This window comes from Manacus vitellinus, unplaced genomic scaffold, assembly GCF_001715985.3.
Source record: "Manacus vitellinus isolate BGI_N305 unplaced genomic scaffold, ASM171598v3 scaffold_3_pilon, whole genome shotgun sequence".
Classification (NCBI taxonomy): Eukaryota; Metazoa; Chordata; class Aves; order Passeriformes; family Pipridae; genus Manacus; species Manacus vitellinus.
Window position 1 is genome coordinate 39,167,336 of NW_021940535.1, and position 24,189 is coordinate 39,191,524.

The following is a 24,189-nucleotide window of genomic DNA, read 5'->3' on the forward strand; positions in this document are numbered from 1 at the left end:
ACTGTGGATGTTACATTTCAGAATGTGCTTAGTTCAGGGACTGGGGTGGTTTGCTGTACTAGGGCCTTAAAGCTGATTTTACATCTAGGCAACACATTTAATGGCTGCTCAATACACATTGTTGGTTAAACTGCAGCCATGTCCCATGTACCAACCCTCTGCATTTAAAAAATGAATGTAGTATGAAAAATATTTACCTGAGAAAGTATTTTCAAATTGTCCGTGCATCATCAGTGAATCTTGGCTCAAGAGAAATCTGAAAAAAGGAATTTGGAGTGGACACTCTTATGCAACCTTAACCATAGCAGTCAAGACTCAATCAAAATTGCTCCTTGAGCAATTTTTTAAACATAGAGGATTTTCCTTATTAAGTTGAACGTGCATGTTGCGGTTCTACTCTTCTTCTTCTTTCATTAAGTTGGCTTAGAATTTATTTTCATTCTCAAAGTGTTCATTATGTATGGAGCCCTTTAGTATGCAGTGAAATCCCTCTGACTACAAGACCTTTAAGGTGGAGCACGCATGTGTAACCATTGTATTAATCTCTTTCCCTTCAGCTCTGCCATTTGCATTACTGTTGAAACCAAATACTCCGTTGACAAAGCATTAGTGATTACTTCTCTGCTTTGTAGTCTTCTGCAAACTAGGTCTTCCTTTCTTCTTTAACATTGTGGACACTTAAAAAGCCTTGTTACATTTTTATGTTCTTGATCTTTTTTATAGTGTTACGTCCTAAGCTAATGGTACTGTAGTATACATGAAGAATTTCCATTTTTTAAAGTTTAATAATCTGTAGTTAAAATTACTTTGGACAGTATCGTTAACAGCTGGGTTGGAGTTAATACAAAATCAGATTCTTGGGAGTATAATTTGATGTAAAACTATTTCATTATCATTTAAATTAGAATTATAAACCAACATTGGCTCAGGAGTTAAGTCCTGTGATTGAGAGAAAATTAGGTAAACTTGCACTCTGGTGTGTAACTTCCACATCGTATTCTGTACATACAGATTAACTAATAGTCTTACTAATAGACTGTTCTGATTTTAAACTGAAGTAGCTCTGTTTATTAGTAGGAGTTATTACTAGCTTTCGCTGGCATGAGATCACAATTAGGCCTACTATCTTAATTTCTCTCAGTATATTGTTTGACATAAAGTTACATAATAACACATCACTCTGGACATCACAAACTGAGTTCCCTGGGGAAGAATATTTTGTATCAGTAAATCAAGCTCACAGCTGAATCCGTACAAGCAGTAGAAGCTGCAGTTATGTATCAAGGACAGAATTTGAGTCCATCATCAGCCACAACTGTGTATTTAATGTTCCAGGAGTAAATTCAGATTAGAGTGATTGCTGTTTCTCAGTTGACAGTAGTGAGCTGACACAAAGCCTCAGATTAAAGTGATCAGTTTCCAAAAAGGCTATGAATGGAATTATTGCCTGTGTGGGACTTCTTGCTGAACGGTTTGCAAGAGGGTCATGGTTTATATTAAATTAGATAAATAATAATCAAATTAATAAATAATAAATGTATTTTTCAGAGCCACTTTTCTGTGAAGAAAGGAGCTGCAGCCTTGGGTATTGGTACAGATAGTGTGATTTTGATTAGATGTGATGAAAGGTAAGTGAAGATGTCAAATACAGCTCTTCTTGTCAGTACATAGAAGAAGATCATCAGGTGCTCAGCTCAGAGAGAGCATGTAGGATGTGCTCAGCAGTTGGTATAATTTTTTATAACTCTGTCCTCTTCAGCAGCCTCACACTAATTTCTCCCGCTGGAGGAACTGGCTCTGTCAGTAACTTCTTCATGAATCAGTTTTTGGAGTTCATCAAAAATGTTACAAGTGCCCTTCCTCAGGGCTTTCTGATACTCCTTTTTATTTCATCCTGAAGTGAAACAATATCAAGCTAACATCCTTCTTTACATATTGTGCTAAGATACCAGGAGGAAGCTTGTTTTGGTCAAAACAGGGCATTTAGAGACATGAGGAGAAGTGGGCCTTTTTTATGAGTATATTATTTAGGAGGATTTGCCAATGCTTCATTTCTATTGCTTCATGCCCCCCCGCCCCCCCCCCCCCCCCCCCATTTTTCGTAGCTGGACTGCATTTCCCTCAGTGCCCTTGATGGGGACACTCTTGCAATGAGATGTGAAGAGAAGGGTCTTGGCAGCCTTGTGGGCAGCATAAGCCAAGGAGGATGATGGACCCTGGAAAGGAGTAGCACAGCAGGAAACTAATCTACAAGTGTCACATAGGCTCCCAAAAAACAGGGGTAGATAACTTCTTTCTTAACACACCCAAAAAAAATGTTTCAATTCTCTATGAAAACCCACTTTACAAAATCAACATCTTCTGATGATGATTTTCAGTTTTAAGGAAAAAACTTTCTATGAGACAAAAATTAATAGAACAATCCTTATTGATTCTCCTGAGAGTCTTTTCAATAGAAAATGCTATTTGAGTCTGTCATTGTTACAAGGTACTGAATTGCTTATGTCTCTAGCATAAGGTTTTGCTGCTATCAAAATTCTCTGCTCCCACATTAAAAAAAAAAAGCACCAACTAAGCAATTCATAGTGCTAATCGAGGTGCCTGCATATTGACTTGTGGACTTGTTATCTCTGTTAACAAAAGACTGAGCACACCTTGAAGGGGATTTAGTGACAACGTCAAAACAACCAACACACATCAAAATAAACCTCCACTTATTTCTATTCACTAAAGACAAACGTGGATCAATGAAGTCGTGTCTTCCTTTTCTTGTGCAAATTCAACATGAAGGTTTTCTGTGAAAACCACAATGCTTACCCTGCCCACACTGAAGTAAACAGTAGGATTACTGCGTGTGTCACCAAATCCCAGCAGACACCACAGGGACAGAGCAGATTGTTTGCACAGGATGTGGGCTGGGGTGGTTGAGATGACCCTCTGTGAAGATGTGTACCTGTGGACGGGTGAAGGAGCACCATGAGATGTTTTTGATGTTTCCAGCATGAACAAGCATACTTCCTGGTGGCTCTTTCCCATCCTGACCCACACCTGCCAAGTTTGCCTGGTTTACTGGTAAAGCTTGACATTGCTTGGGCATTGCACTGTCTTGTCCATAAATTCCTGCATGTACTCAGTGAGACCAGGGGCTGGATAATCACTTGTCTTGGTAAAAAAATTTTGGGTAATGAAAGCAACTGCCAAGTTCTGTGTGTGTTTCTATGCACAAGCTTACTAAATTAGAAACTATTAAAGACCAACAACATCTGAATTATATTTTGAGGAGGAACTCATTGCCTTCCTTTGGCATAGTTTTATTTTCTTTATTCCACTAATGATCTCAAAAACAGTTTTTGAGCACCAGACAACTACTGCTTTTCTCTGAACATGTACACGTCTGGGGGGAACTCACAATGAGTTGAGTACTCTTTAGACCTTTCTTTGAATTTCTGCAAGAAAAATCAGGGCTAATTTTTAGATTTGTAGAGCTTTTTATTTTCAGTTATTCTTTCAGCATTGTAGTGCTTTGAATAAGCGGGAGAGATTTTGCAAAAAAGTCGGCAGTACAAACCTATTTCTACTTAAATATCATCTTATTGTAGGCTGTGTAAGGCTGAAAACTTAGAAAACCAACAGCATCTTATCAAAATAAATTAATAATTACAAAGAATTTACATGCGTCCAAATATAATGAAAACAGTTCAGGGTTTTTGTGGAAAATCAAACTAAAAGTAATTGTTTTATTAGTTTCCTTGTAACTACTGTTTTGAGCTTTAGTAAAGGCTGTTCCTTTTTTATAGCAAAAGGAAATCAGGGCTTAATGAAAGAAAAAATCTGAAGAAGTCTTTAAAAATTGATATTAATCTAAATGTACAAGACTCAAAGCCAGTGAAGACTATTTCTGTACTGTGGAAAGCTATCATGTTTGTATTGCTGTTATTCATACTGTCTCTTCTTTGATAGTCTTTCTTGTGTCTAAAGCAAAGAAAACTTTAACCTCAGTATCAGTATCAGCACTGGTTTGTCTTATACCTAATTCATTTGAAGGATTTCCTAAATTAACCTTCAAGCTTTATACCGCTGAGTCTGAATCTGAGGTAGATGGATCATACTAGAGGTGTTACAAATACAGACAATGCAAAGAGCCTGACAGTGCATTTAATGAGTCTAGACTGGTAGTTTCTCTCACACCTTGCTTCAGGCAAATGCAAACATGTAATGCACTAAAGCGTAGTATGGTCACCCTGAAACAAGTTCACCCCTGGGATGGAAACACAGAGACAACTGTTTACAGCACAGCTGAGCTGTACTGCTCATGGCCATGCAGCTCAGCTGGCATTTTCTGTGCCTGCTGAGAGGGGACTGTGGTCTTTGGCACCCAGCAGATTCTTGGGATGCTGGGCTGAGCCTCTCCCTGGGAGCCTGGAGCTTATTCCCAGGACTGTAACATCAGACAGGAACAGGAGGCTCCATGGAGCAGCATCAGTCTTTAATGGCAGTGGCCATGAGATAACTTCTCTCAGTTACCATCACCATATTTATGCAAATATATTGACTAAATAATTAGGATAAAAACTAAGACTAGTGGACAGAGCCTTTCTGTGCTCTTCATTGCTACATAACCCTTGGGCAAAAAAGTCACTTTGCTCCTTCTTTGGGTTTCCTGTTAAGTGAAGAAGTAACAGCAGAAGCTGATTTCAAGATTGAATTACTGATACAACTCTCTCTTGCTCCAGAGGGAAAATGATCCCATCAGACCTTGAAAGAAGAATTGTTGAAGCCAAACAAAAAGTAAGTTTACCTGCTTTTCTTCTTCCAAAGAAGAAAAAAAGCCAAGAATGGTACAGCTAGTTGTTTTGCTTTCCTTTGTAAAACAACACAGGCTTGCCCACTAAGTTTTTATTTATTTCTCAGAAATGTAGCCTTCCAGTTAATGAGGCAAGAGTTGCTGAGAAAATAGGTTTAGAACTACTTCAAAATGTCCATTTCGCTTTCTTTTTATATGTCGTTCTGCTTAACATCCTCCTTTTTTATATCGTCAGCCTATGATGTAGTTTCTCAGATGAATATTGTCAAAAACAGATTAATCATTTCGGGGAATTTATTATATTGTAATGCATTGAAAATACTCCTCATGGACTCACCAAATGAATTGAAAATAAACTAAAATCCACACATCTCTAAATATGCACTACTTTTGTATGTGTTTGTTAACAGAAACTAGAATTAAAACATCAGATTAAAGTATGCAATGAACTCAGCCCTATGCTTTCAACATTTATGTAAATACTCGTTAGGCACACAGCAGTAAAAGTTCATGAATAACACAGGTCTTCATTAAAAGCTCACTTTTTCCAAGAAAGGCAATACAGTAGATTAAAAAATAAGGAAAAATGACAATGGAGGTGCAGCCAAACCTATGGACTATTGTAGAAGGAAGATTAGACCTTTCAGATGGTTTATGCTCCAGTTATGCAAAAAAAAAAGGTAACCACTCTTGACCTCTGAGTACTCCGTATGAAATCAACAGAACTACAGATGAAATTAAAATGAAACACTGGTATAAATTTTGGCAGACCCCAGACCTCATAGTGCAAACGTGATAGATGGTAAGTGCTCTGCTGTGAGGCACAGCATGTAGCAGAGGGAATCCAAGAGATGATCCCTGGCCTCGGTGGAGGCTGCTATCTTTTCCTTCCTCATGCTGTCTCCCTGCTCTGCAGGAGGGATGGGGCTGGAAGTGAGCCCCACAACTCCCCTGTCCGCTGCCCCAGGAGACACCCACATGCACAGTGTTCCCACTGACAAAACTGGGACACCATATGTCCAGGCACTTGCTGGGATAATTCCAGTGCAGCCCAGGGCACAGTCCACTAAAAATGTTTCTCTCACTGTGGTGCCTGGGTGAGGTTTTTCTGTGTCCTGTGGCACAGACTTTTTTGTTTCAAGCAGGTGGTGTGGAGCAGAATTGTTCTGTTGAGCCCTTTCCCGTCTCATGCATCCTACTAAATGGAGGATGCTGGTTTGGAAGTTTGCTGCCACCTTAAGGTAGAAACTAAAATATCGCTGACATCTGAACTTGGAGAAAACCAGTCCTAACATAGCAAGGATGCCCTCCGGGAGACTCTCGTGGGCTCACTGTGAGGGCAGCACAAGGGGAGCTGGGACTGCTGCAGGCTGAGGGGGCTGCAGCACTCCGACCATGCAAACCTCTCTGCTTTCTTGCAGGGATTTGTTCCTTTTCTGGTGAGTGCGACAGCTGGGACAACAGTGTACGGGGCATTCGATCCTCTCATAGCTATTGCAGACATCTGCAAGAAATACAAAATTTGGATGCATGTGGATGTAAGTACCATCTTTCATGGAGGGCTGGATTACAAGGTGTATTAGCATTAATTTTGAACAGTGTCATCTTGTACAAAATCCATTGTGTTTGGGTCCTGTAATTAAGTCTAACATCCAAGCACTGACTTCCCACTCTTCTGAAAGACTCAGGTCAGAGGGATGTTCTAGGAGCTGTGACTGTAGTTGTACTTCTAGCAACTGGGACATTTAAAGATGACCTAGTTCGAGTGCTTTTAGCTTTCAGCTTTATCTCTAAATGCCATTAGTAAAGAAATACATAAGAACCATACTGAGCACTGGCTCAGCTTCTGCAGCAGCTGCAAAATAAATACATAAGGAAAAGTCTACGTTTGTCTGGAATAAAGTACTGCAAATTGCTGATCAGGTTAATGCAAATGCTAGGGAATTTTATCAGATTGGCTACTTAGCTTTATCTGGGTTCTTGCCAAGAAATCTTTCTGAAGGATCATCTTTCAGCCCTAGAATGGTTTTTGTGTCATTTTTGCAAATCTTTTCTCCAAAGAGGCTTGGTAATTGACTTTGCATAGGGCTGAATATCTTGCTTTTGGATTACTGTGTCAGCCAAAATCAGTCCAATTCAAAGGAAGAATTTGTATTTACCTTAAATACTTCTCAGTTGCATGAAACGCCTGCTTGTCCCAAATTTCCATGAAGAAAGCAAATGAGTATAGGGCAAGCAATAGTGGGTCCAAAATATGATGAAAACTCCCCAGAGCAGCTGAGATCTCCGCCTGGTTTGTTAGCACCAAGAGAAAATGCAGCTTACCCAGGAGCAGCTCTGCAAGTCGTTAATTACAGCATGGGGCAACTCGATGTGCCGTGTCAGAGGAGGTCAGAGGAGGGGCGAGTGAGGGGTTAGCAGATGATAAGAGTGGATGCCTGGTTTATGGCCTATTAACTGCTGCTTCCAAGCTACTGGAAGAAAATTGTTAGCACAGCTAATGCCTCAGGCCCCATCTGCCTGGTCATTTTGGAATGTGCCACATCAGCAAAAAAAAAGAAAGGGTCCCAAACACAGATGTGAACACACAGATGTCATCATGGGGAAAAGCAGAGTTCTCATTAAGATAATGTGTCTTGCCTTCCAGGGAGCATGGGGTGGTGGGCTTCTGATGTCAAGAAAACACAAATGGAAGTTAAACGGCATTGAAAGGTATGATTTATTAGTATTAATAAAAGTCATTTATTAAATGCATTTTAACACACTTGTGATTACCATAGCAATGCCTATGAATGAAATTAAAGATCCATGTTATCTCCAAGATACAGTAGGAAGAAATCATGCAAACTGTCCTTCCAGTTGAAGTAACATTGCTAAGTGTCTTTCCTTTGTTCAGTGCTACAGTGACGTGGCACGTTGTTTTGTACTACATCCAGCAGACATTTTATATTTGTTTTTTTGTTCTTCCACCATGCATTCTCAGGTCCAGAGTTGTTTCTGCAGCATTCTCTGGTTCCGTGTCTGGCATGATTTAGCCATTGTATTTTTCTAAGAAATTAATCTTGGAGGTTTTGTGTACAGAAATCTTAAGTATAAAAGGTGGATGCACCTGCAGTTTGGGCAGATGTCCTTCTCTGTCACTTCTGGAGAGAATAGCCCTCTCCAGGCTGTGTTAGTGATGTCTTCTCAGTATATCTGAGCCTGGATATATACACATAGTCATAGTCATGAGCTTGTGAACATTGCAGATACATATAGATGAACATAAGTGATGCTAGTCCAGCCTGAAAAGACTGAGCTTAAAAACAACTGCTTACTCAGAACCTTTTAGTTAAACTGTGGAAATCCTTTCCCTAGGATGTTAAGATTTACCTGCATTCAAGGAAAGAAAAATAAAAAGCATTTGGGATTTCCATGAGCCACAACTGAATGGGAGCTCAGAGGGTATTTAGAGAAAGTTCATATGTGTTTGCCCCATTTTGAATTCTTCCAGTCACCTGTTTAGTCCACTTTCTAGAGACAGTATACTGGGCTAGATGGAGTCACTCTTCCATTAGTATATTTCCTGAAGCTCATGGTATTTGAGAGCAAATTGTTACTCCCTTCTACCTTCTGTGTCAATAAATCACATTGCTGTTCCTTGTCAATTAAAATTACAAACAACTTTCTCATCCTGTTCCTGGAGATTAGGAGGATACTTTGATGATTCAGTTCCTTTCTCATACATCTCACATGCAAAATTTGGAAAACGGCCAATGGTTCTATGAATTTGATTTAGTTAAGACTGCCTGCAACACTCCAAAATTACATATCATGCATTAAAAGGACATATATCCAAATATCCAGCAAGTTAGAAAAATCCACCTGGTTGCCTATGTACGTCGAGTATGAAACAAAGGATTTGCCTCCCAAATGGCTGTCCAAATTATACTGGAATGAAAAGTTCAGGTTAAATCTATTTTGGAGAATTTTCCAAACAATATGCTTTAGATCCAGAACTCCACTGGATTTTATTTAGTTCTTTAATAAGCACCATCTCCATATGTTTGGCAGTAAATTAAGGAAGCTTGTTTTTTCCAGTGCTGTTCCTCTGCTTGGTGGACACAGCAGCTCATTTCAGTTTGTCCAGATCTCAGATGTGGGAACATTTTGAGCAGACTGAACTTTTATGGACACTCCTGTTTCATGGTAGATAATTGAGTTGTTAAAGGTCTGAATAGAAGAGAACTAAAGCTTGTACTCATGTTTGATAGGGAAGAAAGGTACAAGGAGGGAGCATTAACTGGAGCACACTGTGCTCTGAGTATTCACATCCGTCTGGTAACAGGCAGTCCAGCAGAAATATCCATCACAGACAGCAGGAGTTGTAGGACTATCCTTACTGTGCCCTCCAGTCCCCACAGGGCAGATTTCAAGCTGCTTGAAGGCACCCTGGAGGAAGCATGTGCCCCGGTCTCTGGAGCAGATAGGTCTGGCCACCATCAGGAGTTTCAGCCTGGTATCCCTTTTCCAAAGTCTCAGGAAGTGACAGCTACATAAGAAAAACATGTTTGCAGTGTATGAGTGCTCCCATATAGGGTCTGGACATCCTTTCCAGGGCTGTGGCTCGTCAGTGAATGCACCTCAGTCTGTATTTAATGATGGCTGAGGACCAAATTCTGACAGTTGTGAATCTCTCCTGTCATCAATTCAAAATCTCCAAAGGAAATTTTTTTTTGTATCTTTGACCCACAGCAAAAAAACCCCACAGATACTTGGTGCTCCATTATTTGGGCAAACATGAGATGCTTTTAGAAAATATCTGCAGATTCATGTAGCTTTTTTTACTTCACTGTTTGTCTCAGCCAGCAATTTCTACAAGCACATGCTGATGGCCAAAGCCCAAAATAACTGATAACAAATGAAAAATGGTGGATTTTTACTTTACATAATTAATTTTTTTCTGTGTGCAATTGGTATGTCATTGGGTAAATAAATGACCTTAGGGTAAATTAAATGTTTTAGACAGATAATTTACATCTGGCTATTGTCAGTGAATAATCCTTTTCCTTGAGAAAACCCATACCACTATTATTACCTAGAGATCTCTTAAAGAATTTCTGCTTGATTTTGCATAGGCACAAATAAAAATTAAAAAGTATCATATCAAAGGAAATTCATAGACCTGAATGCATGTTCAGAATCACTAGCTTTGATGTTGTAATCAGATGACTGACTGAGCTGATTAAAAGCTGCCAAATACTCAAAAAGCCAAGCCAAGTGGCCAGATGTTGCCTGTGGAAGACTGTTCCCTACAGATTTTGCATCAGGCACTTGCACAGTTCCATTTAAATAGCAAAGAAGAAAGCACAGAACTACTGCCTAATGTCCATGTGAATTTTGAAGTTGCTTGCTTTGAAGGAGTGGAAGCAATTTGGCAGGACATGCATAAACCTGTCTCCAGGTCCCACAAAGGAGAACACTGCCAGATTCTAACATACTCACCTCTGTTCACGTTAATGTTACCTGCAAATGTGTCTGTGTCCTTTAAGTTTTCATATGTCTTCAGTTGACTGATTTATGCCAATTTATACCATGAAAATGCAAATCAGTGCACTAGGTGAAATACTGTGCACTGTGTATCATTGATAGCCTGCCAAATAGGATACAAATATATACATTTATCAGCTAATCATAATATGTAATAATAGTAATCAAAAAAATAGCCAGTCAAACATAACACAAAATTAAAGTAATAAACAACTGGACAATCTTCCATTCAGCCCTCAACACAGTCCCAAATGCCTCTTCTGCATACAATACAATAGGCTGTATTGTATCAGCACCCTGTTTATTCACAAAGTTTAGACTGACAGTAATTTTTCCAGCAAATGTGTCCTGAAGGGAGATGGGATCAGACTCTTTTGTGGCAAGATGGATCAATCCTGTGCTTATTACTGTGGTCATGTGAATTGCCATAGCCAAGCTAAAATTGAGGAGCTATGAAAATTTGCCATCATCGCAGCAACAGGAAAAATTACTTTGGGCCAGGTTTTCCGAGTTACTTAGTGATACCCAGAAGCATTTAAAGGAATTTTTAAAAAATGCCTTTGTAAGCTCCTTACTAAAATCTTGCTGAAACTGGAGTCAGAGGGAGGGAATCTGCGAGTTTGCCAGCTTCCTATCTGCATCTTTAATCAGCTATGCAATTTTAGAAAGTTCATCAGTCAAGTGGGTGTTTTTAGGAAGTTTTCCCTATGTTTATAAAGTATAGATGACTCCCCAGAAAGTTTAATACTGATTAAGTTTAGTGGATAGAGCAATTATCCTGTGGTATGTTGCCAGGATTGTCATCCAAAAACCAACTAGCATAGATTAGTCCCCTGTGAAGGCATTGCTTTCCTCATATTGCTTTCCTGATTTTTTACAGCTCTGCTTGCTCAGAAACAGAAAAAGGTGCACATTGCTACATGTTCGTTATTATTCTAATTATTTCTAAATGCTTCTGTGATTTCATCACATAGTACAATGTCTTGAGTTTCACGTGGTTTGCTGTCCTAGGGCTAACTCAGTGACCTGGAACCCTCACAAGATGATGGGTGTCCCGCTGCAGTGTTCGGCCCTCCTAGTAAGAGAAGAGGTATGTCACAGTGTATGTGCTTCTCTGCTCCTTTCTGGCATTTTGCTTCTGAAAATCCTGGATACTGTCTTCATAAATGTGTCATAGCTAATATTTGCTAATGTGATGAGGATTCTAAAAAAAACCTGAGAAATAGACCTCTAGTTACATGCTCAGGCTGTGACTGCAAAAAGAATTAAAGCAGCTGTCTAGAAGAAATGATAGAGCCCGTCAATGGCAATATCTTTACAGAGTTTTTTGATTTTCCATTTAAAATGTCCATAGTTAAGTTGTGGGTGCATAGCTGTGTAACCCCATAAATTGCTGTGTAGCATAAGATGTAACTCTAGGCAAACTTTCATTCTCTTGGGATGAATGACATTGTATACATGCAGCACAACATTTGGTCCAGAATCGAGGCATCTTTAAACTTTCTAGACTTTTGTGATATTCCTACCCAGCTGTGATCTATATATCCACTTTGGGGCACCTGGAAGTAAAAATGGTGCACTAAGTTCACTTGTATTAAAAAGCAGACATTTCATTTAGCAGTAGAATTAGAATCACCCTTCAAGCCTGTAATTTTCATATAACCATCAGTTACTGGGACAGCTGCTATACAACCACCACTTAATAGACCAGCTATCAAAAAGCTGGTTGCTGTTTTGCTAGCAGCTGTACAACAGATTGTAATACAAAGTGATTGCACTTAGGAAAAGAGAAACTGGCTTTTATTTGCCCTCTGGGTCAGTTCCATGAGACAAATCCTGCCTGGCTGAAGTCAGTACCATCCTTGACCTCTAGTGAGAACAGATGGCTCAGATTAGGAGAAAGTCAAGAGTCCCCCTCTCATTTTGCTATCTCAGTTTTGAGTTATACATAAAGATTAGACTTGATGATAAACAACCAAGTTTTTATTCTTCTTGGACTGGAAATTGCTGTTTTAGGCAACAGCCCTAAGGTATACCATAAACTTTGTTGAGGTCTTAACTGGAGCCAGAACATGGCTCTCTGCATTTTACTTTAAAAGCTAAAAAGGAAACCTCATGCTTTCATGAGCCAGGTTTCCTCACCTTGTTGGCTTCTGTCCCTCCCACAAAGCTACCTCTCAGAATGGGATGTTGCAACCCAGAAATAGCTCTAGCTGGCTTTTTAAAGGCCATATGCTCTTCTGTCTGTTCAAAGCTTTCTATACCACTTAAGCATCCAATCTGCAGCTGAGGACTTTGCAGAAAATAACTGTTTCTACAAAGAAAAAAAAAAAACAATAAAAATCAGAATTTTAGCGACCAAACAATTGAAAAGTTCTGTGATATTAGATTAGTCACCAACTCAACCAGAAAAGATGCCTTCCAAGGAAAGGAGAAAAAGGAACCAGAACAAAGAATAGAAAGCAAGATCCAAAAATGAACTTAAGCATAATGATGCTAAGAAACACAATGTCCAGCTTTTTTTAAAAAATACCTTAGATCTAGGAGTATATTACACATTGCTGCGTCAGGTACCAAGGTGTCTTGGGCACTGAAAGGGATGTGAAACACTTAGTCTATGGAGAACTGAGTCTAATTTTGTCCTTTTTTTTGATCTTCCTTTTGCGCTTGGACACATATTCCACTGATTTGGGTGTTTGTAATTTCTCACCCAAAGCAACCCTCAAAGCAGTAGTCATATCTGTGCCAACATCACTTTGCTTGTGTCTGTATTCCTATAAGGGATTGATGCAGAGTTGCAATCAAATGCATGCTTCCTACCTCTTTCAACAAGACAAGCACTACGACCTGTCTTACGACACGGGAGACAAGGCTTTGCAATGTGGACGGCATGTGGATGTCTTCAAGCTGTGGCTGATGTGGAGGGCAAAGGTAGGACTGCCTGCTATAGATTTGTTTGCCTTAAAGTAATGCACACCAGATACAGTTGGCTTTTTTTTATTGTAATCATCATTTTAGAAAGTATCTGACCTGAATTTCACATATATAACATGAAAGGAAGAACACCATTATTTTCTGTGGTTTTTATACTTTTAACAATTGAGCTTCTGAGCAGCACAAATGATTTTGAACCTTGAACTCTATGGCTTTGCATAGCATTTGCTTTGCGTAACTATAGGAGTCTAATAGCATAAATCATATACCTAGGAATGTTGTTACAAAGATTTCTGGAAATAAAAGGATGTTTAAATGACATTCAGAAATTAAACCTGGCAAATCAAGACTGGAATACCTAGTTTTGTTGCATGCAGTAGATATGATCTACTCCAAAGATACTCCATCTTTTGAAGGAGTAGAGGAAAACTCATCAAAAGATCTTCATTGGGAAATCTGTAAAACACTAGCTCTAATGACTAATTCATCTGTATTTGTAGAATATTGTTAAATAAGTTCTTGGGTTTATTTATCCAATCTTTTATGTCAGTTTGCCTCAGGTTTGTTCAGAGGATATGACATCACTGTTTTCATTTCCAGAAAACCTTAAAGATCCTCATGTGCTTCATTAAAACTCTGAGGAGTTGTGGGAGTCTGTAAGGGAGGATGGACGTTTCTGTGGTTGCAATAGCTGTTACGCTAACTGGGGACTGCAGAGTGATAGGAGATTTTAGCCACATGTCTCTCTTTTACTCCAAGCCTTTCTCCCAGGGCTGTGCTAGCTCTATCCTGTTTTGAAATCTCTATACACAGAGGGATAATGACATGGGCTTTTAAGTCAGTTCTGCACTGCCAGAACCATCCTTTACTCAGAAACATTTCTTCTAAAGCCCGTTTTTTCAATATGCCTTGTACTGCTTTTTCTCTTCTCACACCCTGCTTGTAATATTAACATTACAAAATAGGATGTGTGTTTCTTAGAGAGTTTATCTATTCCAGCTGTTTATTCCCCTTCCTTCCTCTTGAAGCTGAATCCTTTGTTTGAGGCATCACAGTTGGTGATTGCAGGAACAATTATGATGTCACAGAGAGGATTATGACTTCTGCCAGAGAAGAAAAAGCAGGTTTTTCTGCAGCTTTTAAAAACACATCTTCTGGGTTTATATAGTATCTGTTAGAAAAGAAACAGTAAAGAGGCAGGGCAGTATCTAAAGAGAGTGTGCATTTTCACAGGCATCAGACCAGGCTCTAAAAGTGTATCTGCCCATTCTGAGCTTAACTGAAAAAGAAAAAGAAAATTATTGGAAAATCCCCAAGCATATCACACCTGGAAGATTAAAAATTCCTTATTCTGAAAATGGGAGACTCACCATGTCTGGAACTCAACACCATCTAAGGACCCTCCTCTGTGCCAGTCCAAGCTGTCCAAAACCATCCTCAGCCTCTCTGGAAAATCTGCCAAGGGCACCCTTTGTCAGAGGTGTTATTCAGGTTCTCAGCAAAATGTTCTTGGGAACCAACAAGTACCTGATGCTTATTTTGCAGAAGTGGCTACAGGAGAGTCAGTGGCAAGAGCTAGAGACAAATGAGCTCTGCTTCACAAAGTGCCCTTCATCACGTAGAATCAGGTCCCTAATTGGTCTCACAGACACTTCTGAGAGGGGAACTGTGCTGATGTGTTGGCAAGTGCTGTGTGGTCCTTCTGTTATTTTGATTCACGGAACAGATATTTAAGTAACTTCTTTTCTTCATCTCTCTGTAAAGGGAACCACAGGATTTGAAGCACAAATTGATAAGTGCTTGGAACTAGCAGAATACCTATACAATAAAATAAAGAACAGAGAAGGGTATGAAATGGTGTTTGATGGAAAGGTATGTATTGCAGCTTCTTTTCTCAGTTGGTCAACGCTGTTTGCCTTGGTTACCTATTGGGATGCTACCAACAGGTCAAATCAAACAGCATGAGACAGAAAGCAGGGACCCTTGTAACAAAACATGTTGTTCTGCCAGTACCTCTCTTCCTTATGGGATCCAGGGACAAGGAAGTTGAGGCAGCTGTGCATGAGTGTTCAGTCTGCTCAGTTTAACCCTGCTGAAACTAAACACTGGTATCTCATCCTAACACAGCATACACACACACAATTAGAACCAGCTCCTATGTAATAAAAACAAGTTGCAGTTTCCTAATAGCAGGGTCTCTTAGGAGTGGGGGTTACAGTGCCCCACACAGCTCCAGAAGTACAGTTGTGCAAAGTGGTTTTATCAGCATCCTCAGGTGGGCAGTTGCAGGGGACCTGGGATAACGTGGGGTGATCTGCACTGTGATCCCTGCTGTGATGTGGTGTGGCACAGCAGGGCGGGGTCTAGTGTTGTTTGGGAGCCCAGCTGGCTCATGGGGCAGAAGTTGCACCTGTGTAGAGTGCAAATGTCTCTGTTTCTGTGGAGGGAGTCCAGCTGAGATTGGACCCCTGGATGCCAGGTGTTCAGCTGGAGCACAGCGCCCAGGGCAAGGCAGTGCAGCCTGGGTTGGGTGGCCATACCTCTGAACGGCACCAGACTGTCTGGTGTTTGACCATCGCATTGTGGACGACCCTCTCCAGCTGTGATGGCAGGGGACAGGCCTGGTAGAGACCCCTGTTATAAAGTTAAGTGGTGTTTTGCCTTAAAGAGAACAAGGTTAAACATCACTATGTTTCTTCAGAGATTACAAGCTCATACCCAAGCATGCCACTATGGAATTTATTTTCCCCACCTCACGCATCATCACTGAATTTGGTCCACTGGGTCTGATGATGAGTAAAGGAACTGGCAGCAGTAGGAGTTGCTCACCCATTCAGCATCCAGCAAAGATGAACATAGTAAAGCAGGCGACTATTGGGATATTGCAGAAATACACAAAATGTCAACTAGTTCTTACTTTATACCTTTCTCTTTTCTCTCATAGTCATTAAATGAGATAAGACACTGTGGTGCATGCATATTAATATAGCAGCTAGCTGAATCAAATTGAGAAGTAATAAATTTCATTAAATGTAAGAAAATCTTAAACTGTCTTATGCACCACCTGTGGCTCCTGTTTATGGAATCAGATTCTATATTATTCTGTCATCTAATAAAAGTAAATGACACGGTCTTCACCTCTAAATTATCTGTAATAGACTCTTGCTTTAGCTACATGAGCCCTCCAGTCCCTGGAGGGGACAGGATCTGCAAAATCTAGATGCTTCTCAGAAAGGCATAAATATATTTGCCCAGCTGGATGATGTGTTTCTGCGTCAGATGCGATCTGACACCCTGAGAATAAATTGCTTAAAATTATCTTTTCTGCATTAATAATGATGATGACTCTCAGTGGACCACAATAATGAAAATCATTGACTGCTGTCACAGTATGATGTATGAGTGGGAAGGAAGGCATGAACTTAATTGCAATTGAGATATTACGAGCATTTCTTACGGTGTAAACCATTATTATTCTGTGTTTAGCCTCAGCACACAAATGTCTGCTTCTGGTACTTACCTCCCAGCTTGCGTGGTATGGAAGACAGTGAAGAAAGAACGAGCCGCCTGATGAAGGTAAGCAGTGTCCTCCGGGATATCACTCAGGGAACAGTGAAACCCTGTCAGGCAGGCAATCCCCAAAACGATCTCCAGGGCATGGTCACCTCATGATGTTCTGGCAAATGACACCTCCATGATTATTTTACTGCAGGTTAGTGTGGCACCACCTTGCTCTGGTCTCCAAGTTTGTATTCCTTAGGTTTGCCTAATCTCTAGAGCAATTATTTCCTCCATGTGTATTTACTGAAATTACTGTGAACTGCAATCACTAAACCCAGCAAGTGCAGGAGAAGTTCAATAATACTACATCACTTTGGCATATGAAAAGAAGATGGTAAATGACTGTAACCATGTTTTGAACACTACAAAAAACAGCAATATTGAGAAAGTTAGCAGAGGGAAATTTCCCCAGTAATTTTATGAGCAGGACAAAGAAACAGAATAAACCCAGTGTCTTTTCAATGAGATATTTGTTCCTTAGTGGGGGTTAATGTTTTTATCGATATTGAATGTGATTTCATTTCAACTGTTTCTTGTAGCTCTTTGTATTTTTTAAAAAAAGAAAACATACTCTGTTTTAGTAATAATGAGAATGAGGATGATAATGAAAATAATTATAATAATTACAATAATAATAATCATCATCGCCCTCTGCTTTTTGTTACTCTGCAGGTGGCACCAGTGATAAAAGCCAGGATGATGGAGTACGGCACAACCATGGTGAGTTATCAGCCCCTGGGAGACAAAGCAAACTTCTTCCGGATGGTCATCTCAAACCCTGCGGCAACTCACCAAGACATTGATTTCCTGATTGATGAAATAGAACGCCTGGGACAAGATTTATAATAACTGGGTGTGAAAGTCTGTTCCTGGACCTCTAAGTAGACAATTAAGTTGTCACAAACTGTGCGAATGTATCTGTAGTTTGTTCCAAAGTAAATCTATTTCTATATTGTGGCGTTGGAGTAGAGTACAGTTTAAAATCAAGAAACATGGCTCCTTTAAAGTCCTTTCCTGAGTTTTAGAATGCCTCCTTAATAATTAGCTGCACAAAAAGCTGCATTGATACAAATAAGAAAGAACAGAAGATACTTAAATATTATCCCAAGTTTTAACACAGTGATTTCTTTAAATTAAAAAGCAATTGGACTGAATGATGCCAAAGTTGCCCAAAATTATGACAAAATCAAATTGGGAGAAGCAGGCGGCAGGGGTGGTGAGATGCAGAATATACATACTGTATGTTTGAAAGTGAAAGGATTTTGCCTTTTTCGTAGTATTAGAACAGAATTTCTAATTTACCTATAGCAACATTTCAAATGTATTTAAATAGGTATAGTTTTACAAAAGGAAATATATATATATATATAAAAAATCCTATTTTGTAAACTATATATTTTTATTTTATATGGGTTATAAAACTGCAAGGACAGAAGCTGAAAATTCACTAGGATTCTTTTTCTTTTAATGGAGGTGCCTCAAATATTTATTAGTGCTTATTTTAAAATATAAACCCACATAATAAATTCTTTCTCCATGTCATATGGATTGTACATCTCCAGGATTGATTACTGAAAAACCTCAAGAGTACTGCAGCTCTTACAACCACTTAATAAGATCAATTATAGTACAACAATAGGATGCTGTTATTCCTAATTATGTTTCCCACTTGGCCTAAGCAGACGCACAATCTGTATACAGTGCTAACCAAGACTGAAATAAGGTTGTATTTAGATGGTTTCTGTTTCTGTGTTTAAAAAGCCTATTAAAAAAAAAGTCACATGTCTAAATAAATGCTTATCTCAAAAGTATTTTTGCTATGCACCGTCCAAAAACTACATGGAAAATTTTAATTTTCTGAAATTCTTACTAAAAAAATAGCATACAACCTCACAGCTACATTAAGAAGGTAAAGACTTCTTACAGATGTACAGGTCTGTAAGACAAGGCCTAAATTAAATATGACTGTAATCTGAGTGACAGGGATGAGATCTAAGTAACAAACTATTTTGTCAAAGGATTTTCACAGTGCTGGACTCCATCCTTGTATACAGCAGCTTTTGAAGTTGCACAAAAAATTGAGATAAGGCTATATCTGCCAAAAAACAGCCACACAGATCCTCACAACCTTTTTAGAAGCATAACTCTTGTAGAATTCATTTACTGCATCATTCCTTAACACTAGAGGTGTCTCTGGCATGGAAACTGAAATTTATCCTTTTTCCCCCCAATGTCTGGAAGTGTTGGTAAGAGTTCTGCGACTTTGGCCTGTCTACTTATAACCCTACTAAAGTTTTGGTTTTAACTTTGCCTAAACAGCCAACTTGTGTTTGTAAAGCAATATTGTTTTGCTGTCTCTAAAATACTTGAAACAAAAAAAGAAGTGCAATGTGGTTTTAACTTCATCTAAAATAGATAAATGGAGTATTGATTCAATGTAATATGATGAGGACATAAAGAGGAAATAAATTGTGTCTGTAATTGTGTTGCCTTTATTATATTGATAGTACTGTTTTGTCACCTCAGATTGAGGCTGTGCACTTTAGATTTAACTGTACAATGTTGCAAATCAACATGTGTTGCTGTATAAGCTTGTACAATATATTATTGATATGTTATTATTTGTGTAGTAGTAGTATTGACTCTTGATATTGTAAGAACTGCATTCACACCCGTCCCTCTACTATATCTTTGCTTGGTGTTAACCTCTCCTTGTTAGCTTTTGGGCAGGCCTTTCACCTCACTTTAGTGGACTTCCATTGCTACCTGCGATGCATAATGTTGCAAGTCAAGCTATAGAGGAGATACCAATTCTATCAGGAAGGCCTTCAATGTGACCTTTGCTAAACGTGTCAAAATCAGCAGACCAAACACTGAAATACTGGGTAGAGCAGCAAATTATATTCTTTTTTCTTGCTGGGAAAAAGGCAAGCAAAGAACTTGTGAAGTAAAAATAGAACAGGGACAATGATGAAGGTGATCAGTAGCCTGGTTACATCTTGCATGTGCAATTCCGTTTTAAAGTGCTAAGTGCAAACAATGTATTTATTACATGTATGTGCCAATCCAAGATTTACATTTGGTGTTCCAGGAGAACCAGCATTTATTTTTTTCTTACACATTACTGTACTTATTGCAGCCAGGAAAGAGCGGCGTAGCAATCTGTTCTTGTGTTTGACCAAAGTATCTTATTTGTGGTGTTGATCTAAATCCAAATAAAAGTGTAAAATGTGACTCTGGGTCTTTTCATTAGCAGCACTGATGGGCACTCTGAGACTTTATCACTTGTGCCATTACAGAGCAAGGCCCCAATAAAGGGAATGTTTAATTGGAACTTTCTGTGTCTCCTGCTGGATTTTTTTGTTATGAGATGTGTTCTGTTAACTACTGTAACATAAAAATACAAATTCCATCACCAGTCCCTTTCTGAGGCAATACTCAGCACCACCATACCAGGGTAAATCTGCCATCTGGTATTCCTTAACTTATCTTTACAAGACAGATTTAGTTGCTTTTTTCTCCTCAGGGTCAATTTTTTTATGTTTTGTTTTGTCTTTTCATTACACAAGTACTTATCCCTAAATTAACCATGAACTCAAATCAGCCTTCAGCACAGCAGGGAAAGCAGTCAGGACACTTGCCAGGACAGCCCAGACTATACAATGGCAACAATTTAAAAGGACCATGAAGTGAAAAAGACAACCAATGCAAAAACTAAGATTTTAATAGTGATGTCTCCCCTGGCCCAGGGCCTTCTTCCTTCAAAATCTGTCACCTGTCTGCTGTATTTTCCTTCCACCCTCTGAAGTGTTGCTCAGTGTGATGCCAGCAGCAGAGAAAGAAAACCAAACTATGCTGTCAAAGCAGCAGCAGTCAGAAAGCTTTTGCCTGAAATGGGATTTTTTTTGGTATCATTTCTTTATAGGAGAATTTGAGATTAACACCTGTGCTGAGTACCTGCACAAAGTCCAGCTGGGAGATCTGTATGGAAATACAGAGAAGGAGAACATGTGGGAATGTTACTGTCCTTACCTCGATGAAGCTCTTCATTTGGCACTGGTAGAGGGAGCCTTTTGGAGCACTAAGCTCACAGGAGTGTGTGAGCTTGGGCTTTGCTCTAAACCCATTCCCCCCAAGAGCCACATGGAGCCTCCCTGAGAGACAGTGGGCTGGAAAAGATTTGTCCAACTCTGTTTAGCAGAGAATCCTGTCTGCACTTAAGACAGGCAGAGAGAGAGGTGTGAACATTGGCACGTGATTCTGAAGTCCATACCTGTAAAGAACAGCAAGACTATCTGTAGAAGTGATTGATTTCCTTGACACTGAGTAGTTAGCAGCTGGTGCAGGGTTAATATAGAAAAAACAGTGTAGGTGGGCTCTCTTGCAGCTTCTGCAAATCCTCAGCCCAGGATCCATGTTGGTCAGAGCATGAGAGGGGCTGAAGGGGAGATAAGAAGCTGAAGTTCTCAGCCCAGCTGGTCTGACAAAACAAGATGGACCACACAAAGACATGGCTGACATGGTGATTGGGTCTCAATGATTTTAGCACCTCATGAATGCTGCTTGCTCTTCTGCCAGTGTCCTCTAGGAGGGACCCAGAGAGAATCCCTCATCTATCCTGAAGACCACAGCTCCAAGTAAGGCAGGTTTAAGTATCAAGTTAGTTGTAATGAACATGTTCCAGCATGGTTAAGGAAGGAACAAAGCAAGACAGAGCTCAAGAAAACCTGTATCTTTTATCTGACTCAGCCAGGCTAACTGCCAAGTAGAAAATCACTCTAGATAGAAAGTGAGCTCCACAGAAAGCCACAGAACACTGTCTTTAATGTGTTAATGTCTTAGACTTACAGTGACTGAACCATCGACTCTATACATGACCAACCTAACTAAAGGGAGTAATTCAGCCATTAAGGGAAAGCCAGGTGCTGCAGCTGGAAGAATTACAGCCCTGACTTTGCTCTTCACTGACAAGACAGAATGTCTGCAGTTGTGGCACTGTTCGTTATGGCACTATGGGATGCAGGTGTATAGATTTTACACTGTACTTTGGAATAAGACATTGGGTCTGAGATTACACTCAGAAGAAAAGGAATACTCTTTTTTATTAGAATAAAAGCCTTGCTGCTGAAATTCTTGCTTCACAAGGAAAGATGAAAAAAATCAGCTCTGTAAGTTCATATTGCATGAACAGAGCAAAGGCTGTTTTCTCAAGGCACAGAAAAGTCACAATCCAAGCAAGGATGAAAACCTCCAGTTCTACCACTACTCTGCAACGGCTGCCCCTGTGCATGTTCTCACTCCAGCTGATGCCTGAGGCTGAGAATCCCAAAGGCATTCAGAGACTTAACTTCCATGATGTGAACCCACATTGCTTAATCCCAGTCCTTTAGTAACTTTCAGCCTGTGACCTCTAATCCCCTATGGATAATTTCACAGGGGTCTGTGGCCAGTAATCAGGAATGGCAACTTCAGTGTACTGCTCTGCAGTATGTGAAATTTCTAAAGGAGTCCTCATATTCCATAGAAAGATTTTAGATGCTCATGACTCAAAAGTCTTGAAAACCACACAACTAGGTAACCTTTCTTTCCAAAACACTTCATTTGGCATTACAAGTAACAGGGTCTAGCATACGACTGGCATCTACTACTGCCTGCACTGGGCACTACAATCATGTAAGATTTATTTTAACTATTTAGCTGCAGAAAGATATGTTCTGCACAACAAACATTAAATTAACATGCAGGACAGGGAGCGTAAGAGTACCTATACTTAATTTGCCCCATTACCCTAGAAACTTTTATCATTTTATATAATCCTGTATCAGTAAATTTCCATTTTCTCCCACTTTTACACTCTCTGCATGACGGACTTCTATTTTCCTACCCATCCTCCTCTGTCCTGGTAATGAAAGCAGTTCTGGAAGAAAGAACAGATGTTTGGGACTTGATGTAAACGTATTTTTGTTACTCTGAGGAACTAAAAAGAAATGGCTTATGATAAAATAGTTAGCTGCAGACCGCAGCTTTTTAAAGACAGTCTATAAAGAGTGATCAGGCAGTGTGGTTGGTGACTGCACACACACTGGGACTGCACAGCAGAGCTTCCCAGGTGCTCCTTTGCTGAGAGGCAATACCCACCATGGGAAGTGACTCCACAATAGTCCTTGCCAAATAGCTACACCAGCTAATTTCCCGGTTCAGATGAACCACTGCTGTGTGTATTGCATTGGCAGCCCGTGAAAGCCCAAACCTGGTAGCAGTAAAAGCTGTAATACTGTCAGCTCCAGATCTAAAAGCATTGAAGAGACTTGGTGCACAGGACTTCAGCTCATATGGGGATTTTTTTCTTTCACCAATGTTTCCTTCTGATCAGAAGAGACTGTGGAAATAAAATATGAAGTTTCCAGGCAATTCTCTGTTTGGATTCAGCTTTCAATGAACTTGACTTTGGAACATAGGGAGTTCAGAGCTGCTCTGTTTCCTTTCGTGAATTCCCAGATGCATGACTTCCACCAAATAAAACCTCCTGGCTGCAGAAAGCTCAAAGAAACCAGGACAACAGCTCTGCACAGTGCCTGCAGAGAAGATTCCTGGAGATTGGACCAATAAAGCTGTCCTTCCTCGGGGAATTGGGATAGTGCACTTTCCTTCCACAGCAAACACCAGGTCCCATCTAGAAGAACACATCTTGATGAGTTATGAATCTGCATCCCTTATCCTATGGTTATTTGCTCTTGCACCAGCAGTTTGGGCTGCGACTCCAGATAAGCCTGTCTATATTAAATTTGGGAGATTGAGAATTAAGCTGTATTAATAGTGATACTAATGAGAGTTGGCAAGTAGGATATTAATAAAATGCAGAGTTCCTTAGGTAAGCCCCTACTACTCAGTGAGATTCGTGACAGTTCTGAATGAAATTTTTAGACTGCAAGATTATCAGTGTTATTTTCTGTAATAACTTTGGATAAAAATAGAATTGTTTCCTGTTTTAAGTCTACAGACTCAATAAGCTACCTCAGGAATTCATATCCAACAGGCAAATGATAAATGGTAGGGTTATGATATAGTATAAGTGCCTCCATATCTCACTCTGTCCTTTTACCTTCAACACAAATGAGCTGTGATACTGCTTACTACAAAAGTGTTTTCCCCTCTTAAACAAACCGAGATCTGTCTATTTACATCTCACATTTACTAAAATTTCAATGGGTGTCAGTAGATGAAAGAAATAATCACATTAAAGTGAAATACAAAATACAAATGATTAATGGTTGTGCTCAAAATTGTCAGTTGATATGCTCACTTTACTTAGGGCCTTGTTTGTGCATATTACAATTCATTTTACACTGATTCATTTCTCC

At 39.6% G+C, this 24,189-nt stretch overlaps 1 protein-coding gene across 1 annotated transcript in view; it reads left to right on the forward strand.

Annotated features, from left to right (window-relative positions):
- The window catches only part of GAD2 (glutamate decarboxylase 2), a 41,306-nt gene extending 21,144 nt beyond the window's left edge, over positions 1–20,162 (forward strand). Inside the window, exons 7-15 of the mRNA XM_008930125.3 lie at positions 1,549–1,628; positions 4,734–4,788; positions 6,226–6,342; positions 7,452–7,516; positions 11,345–11,423; positions 13,115–13,264; positions 15,032–15,139; positions 16,754–16,843; positions 17,501–20,162. Of these exons, the coding sequence (XP_008928373.1) occupies positions 1,549–1,628; positions 4,734–4,788; positions 6,226–6,342; positions 7,452–7,516; positions 11,345–11,423; positions 13,115–13,264; positions 15,032–15,139; positions 16,754–16,843; positions 17,501–17,674 (918 nt within the window). The 3' untranslated portion in view covers positions 17,675–20,162. The remainder of the gene's footprint in view (positions 1–1,548; positions 1,629–4,733; positions 4,789–6,225; positions 6,343–7,451; positions 7,517–11,344; positions 11,424–13,114; positions 13,265–15,031; positions 15,140–16,753; positions 16,844–17,500) is intronic.
- Positions 20,163–24,189: the final 4,027 nt, after the last annotated feature.